This window comes from Chrysochloris asiatica, unplaced genomic scaffold (assembly GCF_000296735.1).
Source record: "Chrysochloris asiatica unplaced genomic scaffold, ChrAsi1.0 scaffold00176, whole genome shotgun sequence".
In the NCBI taxonomy this organism is placed as follows: Eukaryota; Metazoa; Chordata; class Mammalia; order Afrosoricida; family Chrysochloridae; genus Chrysochloris; species Chrysochloris asiatica.
The window spans coordinates 2277814-2287740 of NW_006408694.1; the positions used below are offsets into that span (position 1 = coordinate 2277814).

General features: G+C 36.1%; 1 protein-coding gene across 1 annotated transcript in view; it reads right to left on the reverse strand.

Moving 5' to 3' along the window:
* LOC102810528 overlaps positions 1-9927 on the reverse strand; it is a 373438-nt gene that overhangs the window by 334867 nt on the left and 28644 nt on the right. The window contains exon 3 of the mRNA XM_006871864.1: positions 4857-5020. Coding sequence (XP_006871926.1) covers positions 4857-5020 — 164 coding nt within the window. The remainder of the gene's footprint in view (positions 1-4856; positions 5021-9927) is intronic.

Genomic DNA, 9927 nt, shown 5'->3' on the forward strand with positions numbered 1-9927 from the left:
ACATGTGAATCAGACATAACTCAATGGCAACTTTTTTTTTTTTTTGAGACAAGATTTGATAAATGATAAATCTTACTTCTATATGAACTCATTAACCTGACAAAGTAAAACCTGTGTTTCCAAACATGGTCACATTCATAAATATTGGGAGTAAAAAAAGAAGTCCAGGCCCAGATGGTTTCACGGGTGAGTTCTACAAAGCATTCAGGGAAGAACTGTCACCAATTCTACTCAAATTATTCCAGAATATAGAAGAGGATGGAAAACTTGCTTTCTATGAAGCAAGCATAACCCTCATAACAAAATCAGGGAAGGACATCACTAAGAAAGGAAACTATGCTGCCTGCAACTATGCTGGATGAACATAGACACAAAAATTCTCAACAAAATCCTAGCCAACAGAATCCAACACCACATCAAAAAAGTAATACATCATGACCAAGTGGGTTTCATAAAAGGGATGCAAGGATGGTTCAACATTAGAAAAACAATCAACGTAATCCACCATATAAATAAGAAAAAAGGGAAAAAACCATATGATCATATCAATTGATGCAGAAAAGGCATTTGACAAAATCCAACATCCATTCCTGATAAAAACACACAACAAAGTAGGAATTGAAGGGAACTTCCTCAACATAATCAAGAGCATTTATACAAAACCAACAGCCTATATCACTCTCAATGTGAAAAATTGAAAGCCTTCCCTCTGCAAATGAGAACCAGACAAGGATACCCTTTGTCACCACTCCTATTCAATATTGTGCTGGAAGTTTTAGCAAGAGCTACATGGCATGATAGAGAAATTAAAGGCATCCAAATTGAGAAACAGGAAGTAAAACTCTCTCTATTTGCAGACGGTATGATCCTATACATAGAAAACGCTAAAGACTCAGTAAAAAACTACTAGACCTCATTGGAAGATTCCGTAAAGTGGCAGGGTATAAGATCAACATACAAAACTTAGTTGAATTCCACTATAGCAACAATTACAGTGCTGTAAAGGGCATTAGGCAAGCAATTCCATTTAAAATAGCTTCCCAAAGAATGAAATATTTAGGAATAAACGTAACCAGACAAAGTACTTATATAAAGAAAATTACAAAACACTACTACAAGAAACCAAAAGAGACCTACAGAAGTGGAACCATGTTCCTGGAAAGGAAGACTCAACATCATGAAAATCTCAATACTGCCCAATCCAGATTCCACCATTCTACAAAGAGATGGAAAAGACAATTACTAACTGTATATGGAAAGGAAATGGACCCAGGATAAGCAAAGCACTACTTAAGAAGAAAAACAAGGTTGAAGGCGTCTCACTCCACTTTTTCAAATTTTACTACATGGCTACAGTAGTCAAAACAGCCTGGTACTGGTAAACTGAAAGATACATTGATCAATGGAACAGAATTGAGAATCCAGAAGTTAATCCATCCACATACAGCCAACTGATTTTTGCCAAAGTGCCTAGACATATTGCATGGGGAGGAGACAGTCTCTTTATCAAATGGTGCTGGTAGAACTGGAAAGCAATATGCAAAAGAATGAAACAAGACATCTACGTCACACCCTATACAAAACCCAACTCAGCATGGATTAAAGACCTAAATGTGAATCCCAGAATTATGAAGGTCATCAATGAAAAAATAAGGACAAATGTGAGGGCACTAATTCAGGGTGTACACAGACTACCAAACATTTTGAAAATTACACAAACAAAAGTAGACAAAGTAGATGATTGGGACATACTAAAAATTTAAAATTTATGTATCAAAAGGCTTCACCAAAAGAGCAAAAATGGAGCCCACAGAATGGGAAAAAATCTTTTGCATTGACACATCAGACAGATTTTGCTTTGGCAAAATCCCTTACTTTCTGTTTATCCTGGAATGTTTTGATTACACCATCATGTTTGGTTGATAGCTTTGCTGGATAAAGGATTCTTGGTTGGCAGATTTTTTCTTTCAGGGTTTTATATATGTCTCCCTATTGCCTTCTTGGTTGCATGGTTTCTGCTGAGAGATCTGAGCTTAATCTGACTTATGCTTACCTTTGTATGTAACACTTCTGTTTACCCTAGCTGCTTTCAGGAGTGTCTCCTTATCATTTATTTTGGAGAGCTTGATTATGATATGTCTCGGTGTTTTTCTTTTGGGGTCTATCCTTCCTGGGATTTTTTGAGCTTCTTTTTTTTTTTGAATGTTTATCTTTTCACCTTTCAGGATGTTAGAGAAATTTTCTTCCAGCAGTTCTTCAACTATTTCCTCTGTGGACTTGTGTGATTCTTCTTGTTCTGGAATGCCAATTCTTAAGTTATTCCTCCTCATGTGGTCCAACATGAATCATAGACCATCTTCAGATTTTTTTATCCTTTTTGCTATTTGCTCTTCTAAGTGGTATTGAGAGATTTGTCTTCCAGATCACTGGTTCTGCCTTCCATCTCTTCTATTCTTCTCCTTTACCTTTTAGTGTATTGTCTATTTCTGATATTCTATTGTTAATCATTTGGACCTCTTTCTGTAGGTTGTGAATTGTTTCCAATGCTGTATCTATCTTATTTGATTGTTCCTGTAGTGCTTTCCTGACTTCTTCCTTATTTTTCTCAACTCCATTTTAAAGAGTTTTGAAACATTTTATGATCATTTTTCTGAATTTCCTCTCAGGCATTTCCAAGGCCTGCTCTCTTTCCAGAACATAGTCCAGGTCTACCTCTAGGTCATTTGTCTTAGACATTTTATCTTGTTTCTGGACATGTGCTTATATGGTCATCTGCTTTTTCTTCTTGGACATGATTAGTGTTTATCTGTGGCCTTAATACTTAATTGAGGGTGTGTTTTGATATTTTTATCTTGTTTGGTATTCCAGGTAGATATGATCAGGATGTGGGCTTCCCTTTTCACTCTTCTTATAGCTTAACTCAAAGTAACTTTCACAGGTGTTGTCTCCCTCCCTGGTATATGGCAGTTGGTATTGGTTCTTGCCTGGATTTTGGTGTTTTATAGAGTGTGATTGTAGCTTGACTATATGGCAACAGTTGCTGACTCTTCTTGGGTAATATAGGGAAAGAAAGCATCTCCCAAAGGTAGAAGTGGGTGCATAAAACAGCAAAACAGTAACAGCAAAAAAACAAGAAAAAAAAAACAATAAAAACTAGACTGGATACTGTAGTCTATAATTGCAGGGTGAAGACGGAGAGAAGAAGAAAAAAAAATCTGTAGCCTAATATGAGTATGACTTTAATGTCCTCTCTTCAGCCTGAGAGATTTCAGGATGCCACTGCTGGTTGTTATGCTGTACCTCAGGATTTAATTTAATGTTTGACCTGTTTTGCCTTGAAACTCTCTTTCCCTCTCCACACCCCACTTGTTTTGGTCTTTTCCATATTAAAAACAAAAAACAAAAAACTGTTCAGGGCTGGCTCTTGGGCTGAGAGTATCTGTGCACATGCATGGCAGAAGAACCCATCAATGGTGAGGGTGGGGGATGTCCACTCACTCAGGCAACCACTCTAGTCACCAGAATGGAGGTGCACAAACAGTGGGGGGGGGCAATGAACAGATAACAACAACCACAAAAAAAGAAAATCAGAACAAAACAAAACCGACAAAGTGTATTGTCCACCTTTGCTCTGAGGTTTCCATGGCATTTTTCCATAGTATGTCTGCTCCCCTGCTTGGTCTTGCCATGTGGTCTGACCCATGTTGTTGGCTCTGGGCCACCGAGTCCAGAAGATTCAGAAGTATACAATTTCTTACTTTTGTTACAAGTTCCACTAGCTATAAGCCTTCAAACTTTTAAAATATCCCTACCTATGTGGTTCCAAGTTTTGGAGCTCTGCCCTGAATCTGCTGTGCCTGGTATTCTCTGGTATTGCTAACAGTAAACCTCACTACACCTCCACCCTAGCCTCCAACAAGACCCACCCTGAAACTATTTTTATATATGCAAAATAACAAGTCTTTTTTTTTTTAGCCTTATATTTGTAGTGGTTGTCAACATACTGACTCATGGAGAAAGTGTGGAAAGGATAGTTCAAACAAAACTAATGGGAAGGGCATTTTCTGTTTGTGACATTTGGGGGCTGAGTACACAGGTACTAACCTCTAGTATTACATGTTCTATGCATCCAGTCATCCACTCAGAAACGTTACTAAACACCCATAAAGTACCAGACGCTTGACTCGTTTCAAGTTTACCTTTGAATGCTAATATTTCTGACAACAGAAAACCAGTCTTCTCTTCATATATGCCTAGATCCTAATCTGCACATGTCTACTCATGATCTGATAAGTTGATGACAACATCTTTGCCTCTCTTGTTTGAAATTTTTATATTTCCTGTTTTGACCTTGACCATTACTACTGTATTCTGTCTTATAAGGTTGCTATGAGAAGGAATTAACGCAATAGCAGTGGGTTGTAGTACTACTCTCTAGCTGTTGTCCCTTATAATACTGAGTTTGTACTTGTGTTTTAATCTGCTTAAGCAAATATTGGCATGAAATACTTTGGACTGATCTACAGGATGTATAATGCCAAATCTGATGCCATGTATTCATTCAGGAGGGACTAGTCCCTGCATCAGGATATCATGCTTTGTAAAGTGGAGGATCAGCAAAAAAGAGGAAGCCCACACACACACACACACACAACAATATAGATTGGCACCATGGCACAACAATGGGCTCAGACATAACAATTGTGAGGTAGTGTCGGACCAGGCAGTGTTTCATTCTGCTGTGCATAGGATTGCTATGAATTGGAACCAACTTGACAGCACAGAACACGTCATTCCAAAGTGCCTACTGGCTGTATTACTTACACTAAGAAGTCATACTTAGATGTATTACTTACAATAAAGATGTCTTCATGACCATCCTGAAATCGAGCTTCATTTGTTCCATAAAGATAAATGGGAGCTGAACTTCTATGTTGTCCATATAGTACAATGTAAATCTGTGAGCTGGTCCCTGCATTTGGCAAGTCACTGGTGATTATGGAAACTTTCCAACTACCACCTATAGGAGCATAAATAAAATGCTAATGCCATTAGAGCAACTAGAGAAATGGAAGATTTTAGAACAGCAGGTCATCATAAAGCTAGGAAAGTTCAGAATGGACAGAACTTATACTTCTCCATCTCACCTGGAAAAGTTCTAAGAGATCTTTAATGATAGGCTTAGAAAGACATTATACTTTTATTGTTGCTAATGCCTGGATTCAGAGGGGAAAACTACATAACTTCTCTGAAGCTTCCAACATTTTGACAAATATCTCCAATGTTCTTAGACTCATCATGCAATGTATCCATCCAGTATTATGCCTTTAATATATTTTGAGTTCAGAAGTTCATGTCTCTAAAATAAAATTATGTACTAAATATAGATAAATATAAATTATTGTTGTTAAGTGCTAGTGAGTCAATTTCAACTAGTGAGTTTGTATAGGGTTTTCAAGGAGTGGCTGGTGGGATTGAACTGCCAACCTTGTGGTTAGCAGTGCTGATTCTACAGCACCACAGTTAGAATCATAAATTGAATATAATTTGAAATGTCATCTGGTATAATTTCTTCATTTGTTATTTTAAGTTTTCCTGATTAATAGATGAAGAAACTAGGTTCTAGAAACATTTAGAATTTTTTATTATCCAGAAACAAAGGGTTCTAGAAAATATATGCTTCATGTTGAATAGAATTTATATTAATTATTATAATATACTAATACTAGTAAGGTATTACTATCTAGAATTTCAATTTAGCTTACACCAGTAATTGCAAGGAATTTTGCCATGTGTCTTTGGAGTAGATAACATAGAGTTGATGTATAAAAAAGCCAAAGGAATGAGCAATTAGAAAACACAACAAAGATTTTATAAAATAACTAAGAATATCAAGAAATAAAATTCCAAACAATGGGTTTTAATAACATTGTATCATTAGATTATGGTTTTCTCACTCCAAAAATTGAACTGCAGTGTTTTCCCATCCTGATCATTCAAAATAGTAATCAAACTAAATAAATACAAGCATACCTCAGAGATATTGTCAATCTAGTTACAGATCACAGCAATAAAGCATTTATCAATCATGTATAATAAAGTCATCATACAACTCTTTAGGTTCCTCAGTATATATAGAAGTTATGTTTATACTGCAGTCTACAGAGTGTGAAATAGCATGTTGAAAAGTTTGAAATATTGTAAGAATTACAAAATGTGACACAGAGACACCAAATGAGCACATGCCGTTAGAAAAAATGACACCAACAGACTTGCTGGACCCAGGATTGCCACAAACCTTCAATTTGTAAGAAAGGCAAGATCTACAAAGCACAGTAAAGTGAAGTGCAATAAAATCAGATTTACCTGTATGTTAAATAAGTGAATATTTTTAAAAATATACTTTAAAACAGAAAATTCCTTATTATTTGTCCAGTATGTGGCAAAAAGTCAGATTAGGCTGCCAGATCATCTTGGTAGATTATCAGTAAATAAAAATGTATTAAAACAACAATGAGATATCATCTCACACCAGCAATAACAGAGACGCTCAACAACTCAGAGAACAATAAATGCTGGCAAGGATGTGGAGAGACTGGAACCCTCCTACATTGCTGACAGGAATGCAAAATGATCCAACCTCTCTAGAAAACAATATGGTGCTTCCTCAGAAAGTTGGAAATAGAAATACCTTATGATCCAGAAATTCCTCAACTTGGTATATATCCACAAGAAAAATGAGCCATAACAGGAGTAAATATATGCACACCAATCTTCATAGCAGCTCTATTCACAATAGCAAAAAGATGTAGACAGCCTAAGTGCCCATCAATGGAAGAATGGATAAACAAACTTTGGTACATACATACAATGGAATATTATGCTACCTTGAAGAACAACAAGGAAGCTGCAAGCCACTGCATAACATGGATGAACTTTGAAGACATTATGCTGAGTGAAATTAGTCAGTCACAAAAGGGTAAATATTGCATAAAACCATTATTGTAAAACATACCTATACTCAAAGGGGAAAAAAGTATTAAAATGTTTAAATGATAAAAATGTATATATCTCTAACAGTAGCTGAAATAGCCAATTGTAACTACAAATTGGGAAAATTCTACATGTCCTCAGAAACACTGGTAAATATGTGTTTGTTTGAATTAAATGAAAAAAAAAAAAAACTTCTTTTGATTCTGCTTTAGAAATGTGGCAAAATAGCTCAGGGAAAATCAATACTTGTTAAATGTACAAAGAAATATATAGGTGGAAATGTATTTCTAACAACTAAGATAGAAACAGAAAACAATTTCCTATGTACAAATATAAAGAAAAGTGAAATAATGAAAATGGCTGTCTGTTTAATATGTTGTTGTTGTTGTTGTTATGTGCCATGGAGTCGGTACCAACTCATAGGGACCCTATACAGGGTTTCCAAGGCTGTAAATCTTTACTGGAGCAGAGTGCCTCATCTTTCTCCAGTGGAACAGCTGGTAGTTTCGAACTGCTGACCCTGAGGTTCACAGCCCAATTCGTAACCACTATGCTTCCAGTCTGTTTAATATAGATTTTTATATTTATTTAATAATCTAAATTTATTAAAACCTTAGCCTTGGAGGGGAATGTTGAAGGAAATGGAGTAGAATCTCAAGGTTATAACCTAATGTTAATCTTTTTTTAATAACTAACAGTTCAATTAATCATTAGCAAGCAAGTTATTATTGAGTCACTACTAGGTGGATGTCCAGTATCTTAAGAAGTGGGGATTGAAAAACCTAAAAAGATATCCTTATTCTCTATTAACTTGTGATCCATACACAGTAATAAAGTCAAAAGACAAAAAAAAAAGGGGGGGGCAGGTGTTATAATCACATATTTCACAAAAGATTTTGGTGACATGAAATCAGATCACAGGTTGTCACCCAGAAAAACTAACAATAAATAAGATAGGAAAATGAAGGAGGAACTAGAGAAAAAAATCTGAAGAAATTAAGCAAAGAAATGCTTTTGTAATACAATGACCAAAAGAAAGGGAGACAGAACAAATATTTCAGGAATTTATGGGGCACATAGCCCAACCTGCTCAGAAATATTAGGGGGCGGAAAGGTGAGTAGACAAAATTCTAAAAACTTTCTTAATGTTCACTACCTCCATTAGGCTGTATTTTGAAAAATAGAATGAATTTTAAAAATGGGTAAATGGGCTAGGGAAAAACAAGATGCAGGAATAGACGAGGTTGCTTCTCCTTATACCTTCTTTCTTTCCAATTGTTTCCATTTGTAATGGAACTGACTACCTTTTGCCTGTTCAAAATTTTCAATCCCAATCCATTTCAGCTCCCTAATGCCTAGGATATTGTTCTTTATGCATTCTATTTCATTTTTGACAATTTTCAATTTTCCTAGATTCATACTTTTGTACATTCCTAATGCCAATTATTAATGGATGTTTGCAACAGTTTCTCCTCATTTTGAATGGTACCCCAACAGCAAATGAAGGTCCTGAAAGCTTTACTCTATTCACAGCATCACTTTCAACTTTACTTTGAGGAGGCAATTCTTAACCAGTCGTATTTTGAGTGCCTCCCAATCTGAGAGGCTCATCTTCTGGCACTATAACTGACAATGTTCTGGTGCTATTCATAAGGTTTTCAGTGGCTAAAAATTCAGAAGTGGTCTGCTTCTCATACTTCCTACTCTGTTTTAATCTGGAAGCTCCACTGAAAACTGTCCACATGGGTGACCCTGCTATTTAAATACCGGTGCCATAGATCCCAGCATTACAGCAACATAACACCACAGTATGACAATCTGACAGATTATACATAGGATTCAAATTACCTACATCTATGGGGAGAGACAAGGCACTCTGGTAGTGTAGTGGTTACGAATTGGGCTACTAATCTCAAGGTCAGCAATTCGAAACTACCAGTTGTTCCAAGGAAGAAAGATGAGGTGTTCTGTTCCCATAAAGATTTACAGCCTTGGAAACTCTGTACAAGGTCGCTATGAGTCAGAACTGGCTCCTCAGCACACCACCACCACCATGGGAAGAGATAGTGTCCTGGTGTGGCACTATGGAATAATACATTGGACCGAAAGAACAGTTTGAACAACAAGGTCAGTAGTTCAAATTCACCACTGCTCTTCAGATTTGCCAGCACCTTAAATAAAAGAGACCACCTCTTCCCCATTTTGACAAAGGAATTTTGGTCCTTTGTCTAAGATCAGTTATCCATAAATAGATTTACTTCTGGGTTCATGTAATTTTGTCCGATTTGTCTATTTGTCTTGTTGTACCAGAACTAGGCTGTTTTGTCTATTATGGCTCTGTAGCAGGTTTGGAGATTGGGAAGTATAAGGCCTTCTGCTTTGTTCTTCTTGTTTAGTAGTGCTCTCTGTATCTGGGATTTCTTTTCACATAAACTTGGTGATTAGTTGGTACTGCTGTGATGTCCCCTTTTCATTTTTTTTTTTTTTTAATCTGTGTTATTTGCATCTTCTCCTCATGTTGTTCATGTATTTGATTTTTTTCCCTTAATTTTCATATTGACGATTTCTAATTTTATAGCTTTTCATCATCTCTTTCTGCAGATGTAGTCAATTTGATTTCTACGTATTCCATCTGGTGAGGTCTATGTATATAGTCATCTCTTATGCTGTCTAAAGAAGTTATTTGAAATGAACAAATCATTGATTTTGCAGAATTCTATTATGCGATCTCCAGCATCATTTCTATCACCAAGGCCATATTTTCCAACTATTGATCCTTCCTCTTTGCTCCCAACCATTGCATTCCAATCACCAGTAATGATCAATACATGTTTGATCAATTTCAGATTGAAGAAGTTGGCATAATTCTTCTATTTCATCCCCACTGGCTTTAGTGGTTGATGTGCAAATTTGAATAATAGTGGTATTAACTAG